The following is a 22,707-nucleotide window of genomic DNA, read 5'->3' as shown; positions in this document are numbered from 1 at the left end:
AAGACTTGGAGAATAGATGTCTGCCAAATGAGAAACAACAATTTAAAAAAAAAAAAAAATTAATTAATTAGCACATCCCGGGGAAAAAATTTTTTCTCCCTTTTGCCTATGCATGTTAAGATGTGTAAATTTGAGCAAAGATCTCGAGTCTGAAACAAACTAGTGTAATAAGACACATGCATGGATCCATAAATTTTTAGTTCAACAGGTCAATAGTTGGACTTGGAACTCGTTTTGATTCCACCACAGAAACTCTGCCACATATAAATTTGTTATTTGACAAAGCTCCTCAGCCTTGGCGGTCAGCTGTTCCGAAGATTTTCTGGCCAAGACTTCCTAGTCCCCACTAAAACAGAAGGTGATACTATTTGTGAATCAATGGATTCAAATGGAAACATAAACTGATAACTTCTGTGATTAACATTGTCCTAAGACTTCTCAAAGAAAATATTACCAAAACTGTGAATCCCCTGATGTGTACATCCTAAACCATATTCTCATAAACAGTTTAAAAACGAATAACTTGCATGCATAATCTGCTGCGCAGAACACTGAAGCAAGGTTTTGTACATGGAACAAATGGGATTTCCAGTCAAGAAACTATGTATGATTACAATAGGACCGACAAGCAACCTAATACTACTCTTTGCAAGCATGAGCTACGGTAAAGTGCACATTGGCATGTGAAGCACTGACATATTTCAAAGCTGATATAGAAGTGAACATTTTAAGATTTGTGCTCGTTGGAATACTACTTCCATTGCAATTAACAGGGATACTTGACATGTTGTATTTAGATGTGTTACTTTTTATTTTGGCTAAATATTTAAGATGATAATTCATTATTCAGGAATTACTGATGATACAAAACTAAATCAGCAAAGAAGCTAAAAAGAGTGCAACTAGCCTAGCAGAATAATGAAGCCAAAATATATATGTCAGAATAAAAAAAGATCAGAGAACAATGAGGAAAAAACTGAAAAAGATTAAGTCCCTAAGGACACTCTGAACATAATAATAACCAAACCATTAGTCTCGTGCCAACCCTTGCTAAATATGTAACCAAAGGAATCAGTTCCTGTTTACATATCAGAAAAACAGGTGACGTTTGAATCTGATGGGAATTCCTGCAACCTTCAATTATCCAGCAACTCGAATTTTTCAAGAATGAATTCAAAATGTAAGGTAATGATGTCAAAGTACACCCACAAGATTGAATTCGCTCATATTGGTGTGCTGGATTTCCAAGATACGAGTAGACCCTGTTGGACATCTACTCCTAAAAAATTTGTCTAATTATTATAAATATTATTTCTACTTTAGTGATTGAATCTGCATTATTAAACAATCAATGAAATATGTGGTTGTAACTTGCAATGACTCAAATTTACTATAAAAATGCAGTCAGGATGAGTTCTTAGAATCAAATAACAGATTATGTCAAATACAACATTATGATATCCCTCCTTTATTAGATAATGCCATAAGCACAAACGAAAGCGGTCAACTGGCAAAATATGGAATGCTAAAGAATAATTGATCGAAGGCAATGGTCCTGTGAACAAATTTATGGCTTGAGGCTATAGGGTTGCTTTTTTCTCTCTCTTTTTTCTGACAGAGCAAAACAGCTTGAGGGCATAAGTAGTTAATTTAACAAAAACAAGGAGCAGGAGAGCAGCCATATATTTTTTGTTACTTCAAAGAACTAAAAGGCAAAGAATGCACAGAAATGTAAAATGTTTTTCTGATATCATACATGGTGACTTTCGTAGCTTTGCAAATACAAACATATCCGACCGTTAGTAGATATAATAGGGACATTGGAGCAGTCAATTCCAAGTTAGTAGTGCTTTTTCAGGACTTTGGGAAGTGAAATTTGTAAATGCTGCCTTCTATCCAAGATCATCCATTTTCTGCATAGAACCATGCAGCTTGGGACATGAATAGTGAAATCTAGAGGAAATTATTCTGGACTAGCTTCTTTAACTCCTCCAGTTTCTGAATGACCTTTGGGTTCATCAAGTCTCTTGCTTCCCTTATGAGTGTGCCTTCTCTACTGAAATGGTAAGCATCCACCACAGTCCTTATCCAAGTGTGCAATGCCTCTGGCGTTCTGGATACAAAGAACACATCTTTAACCAAAAGTACTTTCTAGCATAAACAGTATAAGATGGACTGGAAGTAGCTAAAAATAACTATTTCGTGTGCAATGCCTGGTGCATTGTGCATACAAAGAACACATCACTTTCGGAGGACAAATAGCATCAGATGGAATGAAGATATAAAAATAAATATTCATCTCAAGTGCAGGAAAGCATACGTGTACAAGCAGTCAACATCCTTTCCTTCAAGTTCATCTCCAGGTGTAAAAGCATCCTTTAGTGCAGCCAATTGCTCCTCAGGATCCTCAATTGTGAGAAGATATTTTAGTATCCTGATTTCCTTTGGCATAAGTCTCTGAAGATTACCCACTGCAGACTTGTATAAATGATACAATACATCCTTTACCTGCGCACAGTAAAAGAAAAGGTAGAAATAAAATGCTCTTAGAAAAAGTAACATATATAAACAAAATAAAAATAAAAAAGGAAATGCTAATAGATGCATGGGCATAAGCATGCTTGAGCATTTTGGCTTTGTTCTCTTCTTATTTTGGAGAAATTGAGTTAATATCGAAACTATTGTCAACAAAAAAATGCTGTATACAAATAAATGATCTCAATCCATTACATTTATTTAGTGATAATTAGGCCTTTAATACTTATTTTACGATTTGCTTCTGTGCTTTTGACCAGGATAATACCTCATCTTTCATCATATTTGATTCTTTGGCAGCTGACCAAGCTTTGGTAAGCATCAACATCAAAGCAGAATCAAGTTCTTTCTTCTCAGCTAAATCATCTATCTTTCTGCATGCAGCATCTAAAGTAGGCGAATTGACAATATCTTGTAACTTCAACTCGGCAGCATTCAGAGCCTCAATACTTTCTGATGCATTATCATACGCTTGTACAGCAGCTAGACAAACATTTCCAAGTTTTGCTAAATCTAGAGGAACAAAGTCAGAAATATCTCAAATTAGCTCCATCCAAATAAGATGAACTAAAATTTCGAAAGTACAGGAGAGTTTCATGAGATCTTTTAGTTCATAAACCGTACTTTATAAATCAAAAATTATTACAATCAGGAAAGCAACCCTCCAGATTATTTATGAAATCAACAGACAATAATGGAAGTATGTCACTGGCATTTCTGGATAAAGGGAGTGATCTTTTGTAGTGGTATTCATCAAGCATCACCACATAAATGCACAAAAATGTGGGGAATGAGGTAAAGTTCATCTTGAAGTACGCCAGCAACAATAAGATAAATTGACAAGGTTAGGTTTGACAGCTCTTGTAACAACCCTTTATCATCAAAGTATGTACAATTACAAAATATGAAGAGAGATGAAAAGAGCAAGTCAAAGTTTCTTAATCATAATTCAGTCCTATATCTGATGGAGAATAAATTCTGGAATCTCTTTTCCTATATAATTTCGAACATTTGCCAATTTCTAGCATCGCAATGCAAAGGTTGAATCACTGAAGATATGCAAGTGAGATGACAGAGTATAAATACATCAATAGGATGTCCTCAATTTGTATAAGCAGTGCAATCAAAACATTCAATGGCTAAGTGTCTATCTCTGAAAAACTATGACCTCAGGTTTGTCTGGTCATCAACTCCCTTGAAAGGTCTTATGTTTGTCTTGCAGCGCATGGATTCATGTTGTCCAGTTGTGCTACAATGTTTTCAAACAGAGTACATTCTTAGAGGCTAATGCTCATGTAAGAGAAGAATGTATCATCTATCAATAGATGACTTGGTAAAATACTTTGATGCATATAGCAGCGGTAAGCTTACATTACACTGCAAATCAAATGCCCAAGCTGATATGGTACATCGTTGTTGTCCTTTCTCATCCGTAGACAATGTCCAATCCAATAGACAAAATATATATTTAACCACACAAAAAAAAAAAAAAAAAACATCAAATAGGATGAGAAAAAAGATAGATCCAGTTGTACCATTTTGTTCTGCTGGACTATCGTGATAAGATTGTGCTACAGTATGAAGATGTACAAAGAATTCCTTTGTGAAATCTTTACGGCGCCTGGCAACAATAGTATTTATTTCAGATGGTGCTTCTTTAATTGCTTCAAGAAGTTCATTATGTCTTTGCACGTCATCATCTATCTGAAACAAGTGAATGACAATAAGCGATCAAATAATGTCATGAAAAACCGAAAACTGCTACCACTTGACATGCAAGAAGGAAAATTCCATTAAGCCTTTTCCTCATAAATTGCACCAGCTAGCAGAAACAGTTTTAAGCAGTTAGGAATCACTATAGCATCGAGCAGATATCTAAAGTTGGTTACAACACCTCAAAAGTCTAGAAGATATTAGATAGATGATTGTCCATTAAATGTGTGTTATGGGAGGAGAAGATACAAATGTAGACAAAAGAGAGAGTAAACTACAAAGAGCAGAAGTCAGATGTACCTCCTTCAGTTTTCTACCAAGTCGAAGAATCTTGTGCTTCATCCCTGGATCACTCTCAGCATCTGCTCTTTCCTGACAGCGCTTATAAAAATGAGGTCGAATATTGCTCCACTCCTTGCTAAAAGCTAATAACCTTCTCCAATCAGTTGCTGTTGGCTTATCGACCATGAATACTTCAATTAGTTTGTCACAAACTCTGACCATTTTAGAGTCATCCATGTATTCTGTGTCAGCTTTGCAATCTTCTATTTCCTCATCATCTTCAGGGCACTGTTCATATACAGTCCTATTGTTAGACTGTATAGGGTTTGATGGCAAGTCTTCAGTACAGTCACTTGGCGTCATCGTCATATCACCCACTGCTTTGAGAGCTGAGGACTTTGACTGGAATGAACCATACAATAAACGGCCTGGCATCATAGAATCAGTCACATCTATTATTGGATTAACATCTGACTAATTTCATCCAGAAAAATAATCTATGTAGAACATGCTTCTGGCTGGGGTAAGCAAAATCATAACCAATAAGCCTCGTCCTAACTGTTTAAGTTCCACTTTAGAACCCTTCACAATGCGCATTTCCTTAGTTGGCAAAAATGAAATATTTTATCATAACTGACCAGACATGTAAATCTGCATGCAAATATAATTTCAGATTGCAAATGACAAGTATTATGAATTCATTTCTCCCTGAAGTTGACAAAATATTTTTTTCTATATAAAATAAAATATGTTATACATGGCACTCTCTATATGGTTGAGAGGGAGCAGAAAAACTAATATAAAGCAATCATCTTGCATGAAGTCCTTTTATAAAGGCTTAACCTGAAGCCAGCCTTTAGCAAACTAAAGGTTTCAGTTCCAATTTTGTTCAAAACTTATATTCCTTTATGAATTCAGGTTCAAATTCAGATTTTTTTTTTCTCTTTTATTAGAATTATATCAGGTTTGTATCCATTGTGAAACTATAACTTGTTCCATGCAAAAAAAAAAAAAAAAAAAAAACATATACATATACATACATACATATACATATAAAGCCATTACAACGGTAATTACCCTCCTTTTTTTTCTGAAAAAAAGAATTACAGATAATTATCATTCTCAGCATCAAACCACCTAGCAGTTCTTGCATCATCAAATCCACAGCACACATCCTTATGATCTTTTTACGTACAATTATCATTTGAAAAGAATTTTTGAATTGTTCTTGAATTTCCGTCAAATGATTCTCCAATCTATTCCTGAATAATCAAATAATCCAGGAATAATTATTAAATCAAGCAAATTACCTATTCTTCATGAACTGCTCATTACTTCTCTTTCTACTACTTGTTTATAACGCTTCTTATGAACACATAAAATATACCAAAAAGACCCTACACATAGTATTTCTTTATGAATTTGGAATCGTTTCTCGAGCTTAATTATCCAATTACCAAACGTGTGACTATGCACCAAGTCAGTTAGATGTAAATTTGTTAAGCCTAATCATAATCGAGTGTATATATATATATATATATATATATATATATAATATATATATATATATATATATATATATATATATATATATATATATATATATATTCCAGTACCCTGTTAAAAACCTATGCAATCTCACTTCTTTTACCGCACAAATTGAATTCACAAAAAAATGAGGAGCCCAAAAAGCCGAGTTGCTATAATATATATATATATATATATATATTCCAGTACCCTGTTAAGAACCTATGCAATCTCACTTCTTTTACCGCACAAATTGAATTCACAAAAAAATGAGGAGCCCAAAAAGCCGAGTTGCTATAAGCTCCCACGGATACAAGGAAAAAAAAAAACCACCGATTAAAAAAAAAAAAATGCAGTAGAAAGGAACAGAAAATACAATCAATCAATAAATATGTACCATGGAAAGATACAGCCCGGGTTGCAAAGAAGTTTTAAAAAAAAATAATAATAATAATAGTACATGGAAATATTTTTCCAATAGAGAATGATTATTGAAATCATCAACTCAAAAAGGGATGGAATTTATGCGAATCATTCAATGGCAAAGATTTTTCGTAATACGGAAAAAAAAATGAGAATTCTGCAGACTGAAGGAGAGCTCTTCTATCGAGTATCCATTTACACTCTTAGTTACCTTGGAATTCAGAGCGGAAAAGAACGGCTCCACATCTACCAGAGAATCTTCTCCGAGAAAGGATAGGAAGAGACGGCTCTCGGGAGGCAACCGAGCTCCAGGTTGGAAGAGAGCGTATTCGGAGGGGAATCGAAGGTCCCACAGCACAAGAAGAAGCGATCTCCATGGCCCGATGTTAGGGATTTCAGGGTTTACAGCATACGTGCTCGGCGAATGATCGAGAGTATGATGGACACTTCCGTTCCTGCTCCTTTTATTCGGTCCATGTTCTTGGATCGCCGGAGCTGTCCGGCCCGAGTTGGGTCGGGTTCGGCCCAATTATTGCTGGCCCGAGTTGAGTCCGTAAAGTTCTGTTGCATGCCACCGTTGGTTAGTTTATTACAATCTCCCACATTAAATTCCTTAATCAAAGAATTTTCCTTAATCAATTTAGCCATTTAGCACCTCTTGGGCTTCCGGACTCGGATTTCCTCCTCTGGATTTCTCCACTCATCACCATGCCCGCAACACGTACTTTGTTCGCCAGAAAATTTATGATGAATCGTTCAACTATCATCTTCTAAGAATCTATCATCCATCAAACGGAGAAATGTTTGAGGTCATACTACCTACCGGGCAATAATATTGCATACACTTCTCGTTCCTCAGTAGACCCTCATCCATGGTGATGCCCCAACAACCTTCAACCAGCTGATTCTATCAACATTGGGAACGAACCAACATAAAAAGATCCAACAATCATGCATGTAGTTGGCCATATGATGCAGCAAGATCCTTGTTTGTCAAAAACTCAACATCATCATAACCAAGGACCTTAACAATTTATATGTATACATCTATAACTTGAGTAGACCGTCACTTAGCTTCAGTTAGGCTTAGATCGAATGATATGGATCTCACATCGATGATCTAAATTATTGAATATGATCTACTTCTCAACTGCTTAGAGATCAAAAATAATATAATTTAGAGTCTCCCCCTCCCCTGTATCCCTCTCTATATGTATATAGATAGCAAACTCACAACCACATGCACGATACGGTAGGTGGAACTCGATAGCAAACAAAAATGGTGGTCGACACCCACAGTTTCAACAATAATTCGACCATAAATTGCAATTATGGGCGACCATATCAGCGAACCACGCTACAAGCAAACAAACTTGCCTAGAACAGGGCCACATAATACAAATAACTTTGTGCTGATCTACACTATATAAAAATCATAAGAAAAATATATTCTTTCTTACAAAAGATGACTTATCCAATCTTTTGCGTCCATTAAATACAGAGATAAGCTCAGACGACCCAAAGTTCCACATAAGCAAAAGCAGTAGTTTACAGAGGGAAAACTTAATAACAATTTAACAAGAGCTCAAAGTCCCAGTATCAGCATTGTTTAAGATCTTTCCCAGAACGTCTTGCCCTATCACTAATTTAACCGGTGCAATCAAACTGTCAGCTGACAACAAACAACAACTTAGGCAAAAGAGATGCAAATACAAACCCAATTAAAGTAACACCCAAATTGCGCACACCTTCACAACTATCAGCTACACAGATTGGGTATGCACACTCCAGCATCAGGGTTTGGCTGCTCCTTCCATATTCGGCCAGTAACCCGCAGCTTCAGCTCCTTCCTATCACCCCCAGAGAAGAAGAGTGCCATATTCCTCTGGATTATGAGGCCATCATGACTGTCCCGAACTTTCCTGTGGCTGTCACGGATACTCCGAGGAGTGCCTTCCCATATGAGCTTCCTGCCGTTAGCACCAACCTCAAGGCTGTACTTGTAGTTCCTTGCCTCATTCTCATCCCCCATGAAACGGAGGAATGCCATGTAAACCGGAGCCATCCCAAGCTGAAAGGCCTCAAAGTGCAGGCAGAAATACTGCCCAAAGCAGTGGAACACCTGGAGATTTTAGAAGAGATGAAATTGATTTTTAGTTAAAGTACCAATATGGAAACTTCTCTGAATGCCACATCAGATGATATGCTATATTTCAAAGTATTAGAGATTTAGGGTTTTGTTGCAAAACAATATCTCCCTTGGTATGCTTCCCTTCAATAGCATACCATGCGAACAAGCACATTGCATGAACAATTAATTGAAAAAAAGCCATTCTAGAGTACTTTTCCCATAAAAACATGAGCACATAGAGCACAAAGCCAAACTGAAAGCATGTGAGAATACTCACAGTTAGCATCCAGGTGGCATTTTCAACCTCTCGAGGATTGGACTTCACATAACGATGATTGAATGTGCAGCCAGTATGCATGTCAACCTTGTGATCATCCCTTAAATGTGCAACCAGGAAAGGAACATCCCCAGCAACAGAACATTCAGACCCAGCATATGGACAGTTGTATGGTCTGAAATTGCACAGGGCTTCATGCTTGAGTTTGCTGTAGTACGGGAAGATTTCTGGGCAACCTAGTGAGAAATACTTGCAAGGAAGCTCAAGTGACTCAGCCACCTTTTCCAATGCTAAACACCTGATGTCTCCAAGCTCTTGTCTGCAAGTGGGGCACCTGTTATGCACCCTTGACTTACAGGTTGAACATAAAGTATGCCCATTGTGGCACTGCAAAAAATTGTTGACTAGCTAGACTTAGTTGATTATGTGCGAGAGAGATTTTTTTGATGCACCAACAGTTGTCCTGGACATGGCAGAATTCCACAATAAATAATACCAAGATACCTCATATTTTCACTAGGCCCCCTTCATAGCATTGTAAGTAGCATTGCCTTAATATGAAACTTTGCAATACAGCTATGTACTTCTAGAGGATGCAGATGATAATTTAAATATGTCTCAAGAAAATGAAAAAATATAGGTATAGTTCATGATAAACTAAAATTGAACAATATAGTACTATTTAATTGAAAGAAAGCACATTGAGGGATCTACTGCATAATTAAATTGTTCTATAAAGGAAACTATGATCCAGAAGTGTCTGATTGTTTTCAATAATCAGTAATTCAAGTTCCAGTAAGATCAAAAATTTTCTGCCATAAATGAGAACAAGCAGTTCACCAAGATAAGATGTAATGCGATTTGTCGTACTGATGGAAAAATGATTTTCTGGCGTCATAAAGCATAACTCAAAAAAGAAAGAACAATCAAAAGCATAAAACTAATAGAGAATGATCAACATGTAGAATGCTAACAAAGAATCATAATGTTTGCCCACATAAGTACCTGGTGGACCCAAACCTCCAATTACAGATCCAGATTTTCAGACTGCTACGATGCCTATAACTTACATATTCCGAAATTATATACGAGCTATTACGTGCCTAGAAAGACACATGGAGAATATTTTTTTTCAAAAAAAAAAAAAAAAAAAAAACTTCAATCATACCATAATAACCAACCCACCTACTACCATTTACTAGTGTCTTGCACATGCTCCAAATCTAAGGTGCCTTGAATAATGGGATCAATTGTGATTTTGAAAGTTAGAAGGGACTTAAATAAGAAGAAAAAAGATGACAGTTTTGCACATTTAGGAAACCAAATGATCTCAACTGTTTGTTACAAGGAAGGAACTTAATGAGACAACATGACTTCAAAGCTCTAGAAAGCAGAAAGATTTCAACTGTATCTATGGCTGGTGCCACAAGATATTTTTGGAAACTGATAAATGCACAACGTTTACCTAGATACGCTATATGTGCATTAATTTCTTTATAGACAGAACTTATTTTGTAACCGTACTAGCCATGCATCAATATCTTTAGCATGATATTATATGTAATTAAAGAGCTATGATTATCCATAAGGGAGAGTTTAAATCAGATCTTTGACATGAGAAATGCTATGATGCCCCTTCATTGCCTCACTAACTAAATATCACTATATTAATAACTAGCTTTGGCACATTCAATGTTCATGTTTAAATCAAGAGGAAATTATAATTGGAAATAATGCATCCATTCTATCTTTTGCTAGCAAAATTCTCTTGTTTCTTCTTTCTTTTCTTTTTTTTTTTTTTGTGTGGATGAGAAGCATCAATAGGATATATTTGTTATAAAATGGAGCTTGTTGAAAATGAGATTCAACAATAGGCAGCATGCGGCATACACCATTTGTATTACAATAGAAGATATGGTTTGACTCTTTGAGACTTCTTATGACCCATCAAAAAAATGATTTTAATCATCATAATCCAAGCCCCTATTTTCACTAGGTGTCCTACAGATTTCATTCAGTCAACTCTCCTATCTGATTAGCTCCTAAATTTTCTTGAACGCATTAAGTAATTGTAATCCATACAACATTACCAATGTAACTGTTCTTATGAAGTTTTCCATAGTTCCAGATAAGCATAAAGCAATCACACAACTTTCTAATTAGACTCAGGCTTGCCTTCAAACTCAATCTTAAAGTTCACAATGAGGATTAGAATGTTTATTCGATTTTGCTCCATTGTCAATTTTGTTAGGAGCATGTCTATGAAACAAGCTGTCAGTTAGAGTAACTAGTACTGTTTGTTCATTAGGATTGCTTCCTATCCCCATGTCTTTCCCTTTTCTCCATGCGTGCTCTTGCATGATTGTCGTCTGCATGGGTGGACCAGCATTGCACCTAATAATTCTAAGAAAGAAAAAGGATCATTTGTTTTTGCTCTTCACCTGCAATTTTAAGAGCTCCATAAGCTGCTCTTTAGTTTCCTATCTTTATATCCCTGTATTATGAATTCAGATTTTGATAGCTTCTTGATGATAAAATCCTCATGATAGTGACCTACCATGTGAAGGATTGCGTTCTTGCTTTATTGGAATCCAAAAGCGTGTGACTTGGACAAGGAGAATCTTTTATATAAAAAGGCAAGATTCTACAATTAATAAAGTTTAGTGAAAGCATATTCAAGATTGTGACTGGTACAACAAATCAGATCCCTCCGAATTGCTGACATATAACCTGCTTGGCTGCTTCCTTTTTAGTTGTGCTTGAAATGGAGATTCAATCTAAACAAGAAACAGTGGTAGTTTCCATTCTTTTGTCGATCATTAAGTTTCAAGTCTTTATGTAATTTGGGAAATTAAGCTTTATGAAGTGGCCAGCCCCTTCAATTTTATGTCTCATTGACCAGATATGAGTTAAATAAGGCACAGTCTGGGATGTTAGTTACTGGATGATGATGGATGAACCTCATATGAAGGTAGATAAAAGATGTTTCAGGGAGGCTGTGTAAAAGCCTAAATGGATGTAGTGGAAGGAAACCACGTCTTAGTTTCCGAGGTCTTGCAAAAAGGAATTTTGCAAGATTGTGAGGAAAAGAAAAATGAGGGGTTTGGGAATCATACCTAGGAACCATTGTATTCTAAAGTTGTGATGAATCCAAGCACAATCTATTTGCAAATATAAGCTTTGAAGCTAGCGTACAACTCAGAATTTGTTGTTCACTAGCAAAGATTCTTCAAAAGAATTTCAGATCTATGATTAAGAACTCAAAATTGAAGAAGCTTTTTAAAGAAAATAAAACTATCAAAGATATTTTTGATGGCTGACCTCTACTTGTTAACAAAAAGAACGAATACACAATGAACATCTAATGGAATCTATAAATTGTATTTGATGATGAAATATTTATATCTTAACAGATCGTTTCAAAGTCCAGGTTTTAGTTACTGATTCATTGCAGTGCGCACATGTGCGGGGCCAATATTGCAACAACACTGGGTCAGCATTTAGTTGGCATGGCACAGCAGAACATGGTATGTGCAATGCCCACCATTCACTGGCATGTCCTGCGCCACCAGTACTTAGATCCTTTTTTAAATTTTCACTCAAGTCTCCTTTCGCAAAGTGAAGAATTGTACATTGGGGTATAATCTACCAAAGATTGTGCAGGGCATGTCATCCTTGAAATTCCATGGATAGCTTGAGTCTATATCAATTTAATTATTTTTTGAGGAAAATATTGAGCCAGAGGCACAACAAACTTCAGTAAGGCGACAGTTATAATCTTAATCCTAAATCCAAGCTTAGTCTTGAATTGATTGATTTGAGAAATCAAGCTATTTATGAATGGCACATTCAAGGGATCAGCAAGAACTTGAATTTCCCTCACCTACTTTTACATATATTCTTTGGATCTTAGTTGTTTTATTTTCATCTAAGAGTGGACTGGTTGACTTTCATTTCAACCATTTGAATTTTACTTAATCACCATATAGATTCTCCTTTATGCAAAATAATTGATATTGAATAAAGAAATTTACATAATAGGTGTCTGCCAATAAATAGTTATATATATATATATATATATATAGACACACAAACACACACACACACACACACACAGAGCGAGCGAGCTAAGTGGAATATGATCAAGGTAGGCAGTTCTCAATATGCACATTTACATTATGTATGCAGTAACTATTTTGAATGTAGAATAACCTGATTACTGTTTTGCATTAATAATTTGAAAAAAAAAATTACAAAGATATAACTCTTTATGGTATAGATTGAATGTTGAATTTTTGATAGGGGTATCAGTGCAAAAGGATAGTATTGTCCTTTTACACCTAACACATTTATTTATTGACATAGTCAAAAATCTGATGGGAGGGGCATTGGGTATATATGCAGGTAGTGATTCTCAAAGGGTAAGTATGCAATAAGGCATATTTATTGGGGTATACACGCAAAAGCACATGTTTTATTTGTTTAAGCTATTGCTTAGCGTTTGTATCTTATCTTCAGTTATGTTGAGATTGTTGCATATGATTTATAGTTTTCTGGTGGTTATACCTGTCATTTTGTAACAAGATAGTGACAACATCTGAGGTATTCATAATTCAATATTTTCTGAAGATATAAAGCAAACTGAAATCAGTTGTTTTGTTGACCATAAGTCTGTTCATGGTGGTATGACATTCTTTGGTTGGCATATGTTTTGTACAATTAAACATGCATATACCAGCTAAAGGCATGATAAAGTCAAAAAAACTTGCAACATTAGTAACAAATCATATCCTTCATAATTAGGAACATCGATAAGCCAGATCCAGGCCAAGCAGATCTCAAATTTCAATAGGCCCCAGAAGCAATCCAGCCTAAAACAATATAAAACCAATCTCACATATCAGCCTGTGGGCATCCCCAAATTTAGAAATGTTATCCATAGAAATTTTGACAACTAGACCAAGAAGCCTTATCTCATCAACATAGGGTAAACTAAGGGTCACTGCATGATTGATTAAAGTTTGAGAATATGTTATGACCAACCCAGCAACTAATATCAACCCACTAGATTCGGTGGGCACTTCAAGCTCAAGCTCATTCAACTGAGCAAACTTCCAAGTTTACCCCATGCATAAAAGAACCCTTGAAAAAGAGGGAAGAAGGAAAGGTTTGATACAAAGAAATGCATTCATCTTTGAATACTATGTATAAGCCAAACAGCCTCACTGAAATAAAACCCGACATGCATGCATTCATGTACTCGTGTATTCCTGAAAATGCCCAGTGCAAAGCAAATCTCAGCATACTCCCATCAACCCAAATGAATCAAACCCCATATTTAGTTTTATAATGCAGGAGCTCAAGTAATAAAATTGAACTCCTTAGGCTTGCTGTCCATAAGATTCCCCAACCAAAATTACCATAGCATTTGAAAAGCTGTTACCTCAAATTCATGTACCACTGCATTTTTCTAGCAAAAATTTTAGAAACCTTTGAAAATGCAGGTGTCAAAACCTAGAACGACAAGTAGCAAATAAAGATATGTATTCTAACTATAAACACGATTCAAAAAATAAGTAAATGAAGTATACTGTTCCAAGGTTTTACAATCAATGATATTCAAACAGTTTCAAATCTAACTATGAAATTAAGAAATTAAAGAACAAATTCTCCCAGTGCATTATACATGTTTAAAGATGGAGAGATCATCAAGGCAAGCATAAGACATCTACATTAATCGCCACTAAAGGTGATGACTAGACCAGCAACCATGCATTAAGAACTGCCACAAGAAATATACAAAGCAAATAAAAGAAGCATTATTCAAAGAAACACCAAACTCAATTATTTTTTGAAAATTAATAATCAGATAAGGAAGCTCCTAACTTTAAAAAAATTAAGAAAAATCCTTTAAAACAAAAGCCATAACATAAAACTACAGGAGGCAAACGAAAAGAAAAGCAAATTAGTTCAGATCCTAAATACCCGGGGAAAATGTATCACGGCAAGAAATCTTGTACTTAGAAGCAAATTTCCTCGACATTTATTGCAATTACCAAACTTTTATAAAGCATTTTTCGATCCAATTTCATAGCAGGAAAAAAACCATGAATACCCAACTGTTAACAACAAGAAGCTGTCATGCAGTACATGATGATTGGATTTAATTTGTTCAACAGAAAGATGACCCAGTGTGATATCCCTTTTAAACAGATGAGCTATTTGGCATGTTCCCTCAAACAAACTCTAGGCTGAAAAAATAGACCCAGAAATCTAAAGAACGGACCAAAGGGAGAAGAAAAACGTGAATTATATAGATTCAAATTATCGCCTCAAGCAATAAAATTAGATGAAAAATATCCACATAGCTTCCAATCCGCATGCCCAAACTACCAAAATCAAGAGCTCCACACCATTACAAAAAGAAAAAGAAACGGAAACGTAAGATCAATCGAACTTCTAACCTATATTCAAACCAAAAGAAAGAAAGAAAAATAGAGAGTAAATCAAATGCCATATAGAAAAGAAACGGGCAACTTATAAAAGGAGAAGGGGAAAAAAATCAAAATTCAAAAGAAAATCCTGAGGCCCAAAAGGCACTCAGTGCTCCAATCTCATCACACCTTTGTAGAAATCAACAGACAGCTAAATGCCCTTCAAGATCACTGAACATTTCCACATCCACCTCCGGAACAACTCAATGAGCATCCGAAAAGAAGACATATCCCTTCGGCATCCAATAAAGGTGGAAAAGATCGGATCGTGAGATCGCTAAACAATTCCGTCCCGCTCGGATAAGAAAGCGAAGGAATCAAAACTTCCCCTCACAATCAGGGAGGGACACAAAAATCAAGAAGTGGGAACCCACCTGGTGGATCGGGGGGTACATGGAATTGGTGCAGACGGGGCACTCGAGCAGCTCGTGCACGCTGGTCGCCGGCGAGATGACCTGCGCTGGGATGCCCCCGATTCCCACTACGCCGCCGCAGCCGCCGTTTCCGCTGCCGACATGGTGGGGCTTCAAGAAGGGGTGGGGAAGATGGTGGGCGGTACCCTCGTCGTCGTCCATCCCGTCCGACGACGAGATGCACTCGATGTTGTCCAATTCCATCATCCCCTTCGATCCTCCCCCCTCTCCCCTCTCTCTCTCTCTCTTCTCTCCAGAAAGGGGGAAAGAAACGGATTGGGACGGGACGTGAAGGAACGGAACGGAGAGGGAGACAGAGACGAGAACCGCCAATGGAGGAGCTTTCCCTTGGGGCTTCGCTTGTGACCACGTAACCAGGAACACGCTGATCGCCGTCGATATATATATATATATTGGAGCCAAAAATATAAAGAAGAGACGGGAAACCAGAACTAAATTGAACGAATCTGACAAAAAATAGACCTCATTATTCGTATTTTGTTGTGACTCTTTTTTTTTTTGTAATTTGAGGGTAAAGAAGGATAGTACGGAAACAGTGAAACAGAGGAGAGAACAAGCCAAGATTTTAAATAATGCATTATTCCTTTACAGTGACCTTTCACCAAAACCGTAACAGTTATAAAAACTATTATTTATCTCAAAATATAATTTTTTAAATCTAATAGTAAAATAATTACTAAAATAAAAATTATTATAATAATTTATAATAAAATAAAAATAATATTTGCACGATACACACGAAGATAAGAAAATTATAAACATCAAGTTATGCTATAAAAGAATATGTTAATGTGTGGATATTTCATCAGCAATGCATTCTGAAAGCAATGAGTAAAGTTGTTATTCTCAAATATGTCAAAGAGAGAAAGTGATAGAGGTCAATCCAATTGTAACATGATCTATAGAATATCTTGCTGTAAGATAGGAGGAGAGAAAGGTTGGATTAAGCTCATCCAAGAAGTGGCTATCATGCAGGCAATTGAAAGATTGTTGAAAAATTTTGGATCGAAAATAGACTTATTTAATGTAGCTTCCATCAATATTCAGCATAGAGGAGAACTCATCTAAAAGGCATCTTCTTTTCTCCATTCATATTGGGAAAGGAGAAAGTTTTGTTAAGCATGTTAATGCTTGGGCCTAGTTAAAATAATAAATCGAATCTGATCTAAATTTGATTTTATTAAAACCCTTCAAGTCAAAGTTTGATGGTCATGATTTTTTCATTTTGATTTAATGAATCAAATTAAGGGATACATATTTTAACAAAAAAAATAATAGAAAACAACCTATTAAGGAGTGTCCAACTAGACTGAAATTCATGATATGGTATGCTTGATTTTTTTATAATTTTTAATTTTTATAAATTTTAAAAAATTAAAATTTTCTCTCTTCTACCTATTTAATAGGTATAGATATAAAGAAAATAATAAATAATATTTCACATTTATAAATAAAATAATCTATTTTTAAATTTAAAGTTATTTTTGGTGCTATTATAATAGCCGTTAGAATGATCATAATGCGGCGGCATAGGGAAGATCTAGAGTGATGGGACGATTAGATTTGGTGCAGGGCGGTTTGCACCGCTGTCGGGGAATCGTTTGCTTGGCTTGGAGACAACTTTCCTGTTTGTTTTGGTAAAGAGAGACTGAAATTTACATTAGTGCAAAGAACTGTGACAAAATATCGACATTGCACGTATCCCGAAAAGACCAAACAACCGAAAGGGAGATCTAGACAAGAAACTACTGTTACAGGTCAGCCAGAGATGAGTAGAACCATCAAAAAGAGTTCACAGATCATCAGGCTCCCGAATTTGCAGCTGATTAGAACCTCTAACAACACCTCCATGGAAGACCCTTGATAAACAGTAGATGGTGGATTCCAACGGTAAGTGTACCATATCCTTAGGCATCAACCAAGTCCAAAGATACCATCAGCAGAGGGTCCAGCAGCAGATAAAGGAATAGGTAGAGCCTGTGCAAAGTTAATGCACATATTCAACCCATTCATATGAAAGCAACCATAACTAAGTTGGTTGGAAGTGTCTAATCTCGAAAGACAATTGAAACAACAGTAAGGAAGGCAGCCCAAACAACTACCCCAGCAATATGTGGACCCAGAAAAGATGCCTTGCAGCTCTCCTGTACAAGCCTGTTGAAGCACCTACAGGAGAGAAAAAACTAATGTAAAAAGGTTAGGCATATCGAATAAAGATGATATTGAGAGCATCGGCAGAGCAAGATCCAGATGGCTCTGTTCTGCTTCACCAAGAAAGAAATCCCCATGTAATGCATGTGTAGTTGCCTAATCTGCAGCTTGATTTTCCAATATGCAACATCTTAAAATTAGTAGAGCGACCAACCTGCGAGGTGCATTAGAATTAATCCATGCCACCACAATTATTGAGTTACCCAGCAATTAAACTTCCCAAGGATTAAAATGTTAGAGCACAAGGGCCCAAGCACTTCCCACTAACTCAACATAAGGTACTGCATGGCGGTTCGACCATCCCACCAACTCGAAATATATCTCCTTTATGATTTCTATTAAAGAAGCCCACTGGTGTTTCATACTTCTAAAGGGAAAGGGTACTCAAGAAGCAAGGTTTGAAGTCAGCAACTGCTGATTCAACAGCTTAGAGGTATCCTCGGCCTCTGACCAAGTGCCAACTCATGAAACCTAACCAGATCTACTGTAGATCCTCACCTCGATCTCGGCTAGATCTTCCTGGCAGCAGCCAAGATAGTTGTGGACCAAACCTCAGCAATTACAAAAAGCATTTTAGAGCCGACTTATGAATGCGGCATACGTCCTAAAGTTGAAACAAATCCACCGCAGGCAATAGATGGCAGTTTGGACCTCGATTTTGATCGAAGTCCTCACGATAGCTCCAACAAAATTCTCACCTCAGCTTTGGATGAGCTACTTTCAGATCGTCTCTATTGTGGACAAAAGCTCGACCTATCACATGAGGTATTGTCCACTCTGGTCCATGGATCTCACAATTTTGTCTTTTAAAAAGCACCTCACGTGAGAAAGATTTTTTTCTCCTTATTAACACGAATCCCCCTTGACTCACAACCAATGTGGGATTGGTGCCCTCCACATTATTAGAACTACAACATAGCCCCCTTAGTTAAGGAGGACTCCGATGTGTATAGTCCAAGGAGCTCCACAGTCAGTCGAGACAGATCTCGATCCTAGAGAATCGAGACGGACTTCAACTCCTTCCTAGCGTGCCATTGTTGCGGACAAAGGCTCGACCCATTACATGAGGTATTATCTGCGCCGGCCCATGGGCCTCATGATTTTTTCCTTTAAAAGGCGTCTCATGTGAGAAAAATTTTTTTCTCTTTATAAATGCGAGTCCCTCTTGACTCACAACTGATGTGAAACTATTGATGCCCTCCACATTATTAGAACCACAACAGTCCCAAGCCGACCTCCACCCAAAATTTATTATAGACTTTTACTTCGGTCTCGGCCAATTGGATCCTTGACATCGAGCAAAGACATTGACGACCGAAGTTCGGCAAGCACGTAGACTATCTCTAGTCAACCTAAGGGCATCAGAGGTATGTCTTAACCGGAATGAGTTAGGGAACGACAGGTTGGACCTCAGACCTATCTGAGGTAAGCACCTCGGCCAAAATTATGGTACCCTCAGGCCGGCCCAAGCTGACCTCCAACTATGGTGTGCAATTATCTTCGTTGACAGATTCCGCCCCTCTTCCAAATTCGAAATAACCAGATAAGAAAAAATATCTTCGCGATCGAATTATGCTCCGAAAGGAAAAAACTCTCGCCAGCCTAATCTATGCACAATAACCAAAATTTGACAAAACTCCAATGCATGTACGACTCTAACTCCCCCTCTATAAATAGAGGGGTGCGGGGATCTTTAAGGTAAGCTCTTGACTCTCATTCTCTTCTTTTCGTTATTCTTTATTTTCTGACTTAAACGTCGAAGGATCCTTGCTGAAAAATACTCTGATATGACCTTTTTCGTAGGTTCTCGAGTCGAAGCTCAGGCAACTTTTCAAACTACTCCATCATCTCATCCATCTGACCTCACGCGCGGGAGCTAGGTGCAGCAAACCTATTGTTAGGTTGTGTTTATGCTAACAAAAGTCATTTGTATCGGGCATTCCAAATAAAGCAAAGCATGTAAATAATCACTACTCGCATCTCCTTCCCTACCAAGTAGGGCTGAAATCGGATCGAATACGGATCAGATATCAGCATATTCATATTCATATTTATTTTGTCTGATGAACACAAATATGGATACAGATATTATTCAGATACAAAAATTCATATTCATATTTATTTTAAACAAATATGGATATAATTCGGATACTGAAAGTATGGATAAAATAATAGATATAATATAAATAATTAAATTTTATACTTATAAAATTAAAGATATTACTAAATAGATGATAAATCAAGTTAATAAGATATTTATATGATTGTATATTTTTTAAAAAAATTAATAAATATTGTATAAAATTATATAGGATTACATATAAATTCGGATATTTAGATACAGATCGGATAGTTGTCTATCTATATTTATATATATATATATTTTTTTATGGATGTGGATATAGATACAGATATTAGTCGAATCTTTAAATTTTTATTTATACTTAAATTGATTCGGATACGAAAATGTATCTGGATAGATATTATCTATATCATTTTCACCCCTACTACCAAGTCATTAAATAGGAAGTCCAGTGATACTACCAAGGAATTTGATTTGAGATCAATTACCTCTTGTGCCAAGAGGGTCCAATAACTAACAACAAAAATACGAAACACAATAGCATGTGGGGAGTCTTCTAAACAACCATAAATCAGTATTCCCCTATTAATCAAGAGGGGAGTCTGCCATTGAAGTTTCCAACAAAAATATTATCGGACCTTCGTAGATACTGCCGGCCTCTAAATTCATGAAAAGCTATAAAAAGAATTAATATACCCACCCCGGGAAGAACGGGAGCCACATCCACATTTGCAATAAACTACGGTCTGACCTAAGACAACCAGAGTTGATCAGACCATTATCCTTGCACTTGGGGCAATGATAAAATTAGGATCGTCGTATCAGCATAAAATCCCCGAGCCAATTTATCAGAATCCCAACTGCCATCTAATGTAATAAAATTAGCAACAGTGAACTGAGCAAGATCAACTGAAGCATCTGTAAATGAAGTCCAATGGCTTAAAGGGATATTAGTAATCCAAGGATGAGATCATACATTAATCGAATGCTCATTGCCCACCAACGATGCAATTTGATATTGTATATTTTTCCCTTGATTACAAATTTTATGCCAAATGGATGATCAGTGTGTAGGCTTCATAAGAAATCCAAGATCCAAAAAACCAGTATTTCGAGGAAATCAATTGAAACCTCAACAGATTTTTTTTTTTTTACCCCCTATGTGATTTGGGTTGGCCTACTCTAAAACTATTTTTAGGTATTTATGAATCGTCCAACCTAATTTATAGTCCTATGATTTTGCTAGTTGTACCCGTCGAGCTCATAAATGTAATAAAATTTTCAGCCTCATGTGACCAAGCCCTTAAGAGTACAAATAAATTTAATACAATTCATTGTAATTAAAGGAGAGCAAATCCAGTGTATCTCATGAAAGATGCCATACATTAATTACTTTTTAATTACCAAAAAAAAAAAGAAAAAGCACAATATCAAGAGCTGATGGGAGATTCAAGTATAAAATTTACTGTGTTAACAAATTCAAATGATAATTATTATAAATAATGAATAATTGGAGGTCAATGCATGACTTCCAAGAACAAAGAGAGACCCATATTTATTTATTAAAAAAAAAAAGAAATCAACCGTCAATCTCTTAATTTCATGGTACATGCTCGCATAAACTAGCAAAGAGCAAGTTCTAGCTACAATCGCACTGTGGTCCACGTTTAACATAATTGGGGAAACAAAAAAGAAAGGAAGAAAAATTTAAAACTACCATGGATGTTTGACTTGTGAATTGCAGAAAATCATACTCAGTACAATGTTTTTTTGCATATAACCCCATGGAAGCGTTTAGCAATTAAATCATTTTTGTATGCAACGGATGCATGTGAATATTATTAAAGCTAGAACGAACCTTCAACTTTGTCACTTTCCTTTTTTCTTTAAATAAAAATAGTTGATATCCAAAACAATTTCATGCTTTTAAAGAAAGACATACAAAGATCTATCTCTACGTACCATACTAACATGTGAAACATGAGGGGAGTCGCAAATGAATAAATCAAAGTGAACAACTTATATTGTAAAATCAATTTTGGATATTTAAGATCGCTATTCACTATTGCAAGGTAATACTTGATTAGAAATTTTGTTTGCATTATTCTTTCAAATAGATACTTGACAGTACAAAATAGCTCAATTAAGAATAGTGTGGAAGTTTGATAATATGGCTTGAATTTTAGATATTTTCATGGGTCCGTATTATGACTCGACTTGAAAAATCCACATTGCGATCCGAATAGAATATTTTGTGAGGTCTGTGGTAGTAGTAGAGGGCATGGATACGGACCAGTATAAATATTATATTTTCTGTCAATATTGGTAGTTTTGTAAAAGATTTGGAAAATCATATTGGGGCTAGGATTTGGAGAGTTTTGAGTGATTGTATCTCTCTCTTTTTATCATAGTAAAAAAAATTTTCTCATGTCTTGCCCATGGACATAGGCTTTACAGTCGAACCATATAAATTATGTGTCCATTTTTCATCTCTTCTCTATTCTGTGTGATTGTGCGAGTTTGTATGTGGCTTATTTTGTGCATATTATAACAAACTTTATCAGAGCATTGTGTACATGCAATTTAAGATTCACAGA

The 22,707-nt window shown here is 36.1% G+C and overlaps 2 protein-coding genes across 2 annotated transcripts; both read right to left on the bottom strand.

The window, feature by feature from the left end:
• Positions 1–1,730: 1,730 nt before the first annotated feature.
• LOC105048345 (uncharacterized protein At4g37920) lies at positions 1,731–6,930 on the bottom strand. The gene is made up of 6 exons (XM_010927637.2): positions 6,692–6,930; positions 4,549–4,958; positions 4,071–4,239; positions 2,804–3,048; positions 2,321–2,508; positions 1,731–2,113 (listed from the first exon to the last, which is right to left on the bottom strand). Exons 1-6 carry the CDS (start codon positions 6,855–6,857, stop codon positions 1,954–1,956), a joined length of 1,338 nt encoding a protein of 445 aa, XP_010925939.1. The 5' UTR covers positions 6,858–6,930; the 3' UTR covers positions 1,731–1,953.
• Positions 6,931–7,873: 943 nt separating this feature from the next.
• LOC105048346 (E3 ubiquitin-protein ligase SINAT5) lies at positions 7,874–16,181 on the bottom strand. The gene is made up of 3 exons (XM_010927638.4): positions 15,757–16,181; positions 8,889–9,275; positions 7,874–8,602 (listed from the first exon to the last, which is right to left on the bottom strand). The coding sequence occupies exons 1-3, from the start codon at positions 16,000–16,002 to the stop codon at positions 8,240–8,242; spliced, it is 996 nt and encodes a 331-aa protein (XP_010925940.1). The 5' UTR covers positions 16,003–16,181; the 3' UTR covers positions 7,874–8,239.
• Between the last annotated feature and the right edge of the window lie 6,526 nt (positions 16,182–22,707).

This window comes from Elaeis guineensis, chromosome 7, assembly GCF_000442705.2.
Source record: "Elaeis guineensis isolate ETL-2024a chromosome 7, EG11, whole genome shotgun sequence".
Lineage (NCBI taxonomy): Eukaryota > Viridiplantae > Streptophyta > Magnoliopsida > Arecales > Arecaceae > Elaeis > Elaeis guineensis.
This window is presented reverse-complemented; position numbering and strand designations above follow the sequence as displayed.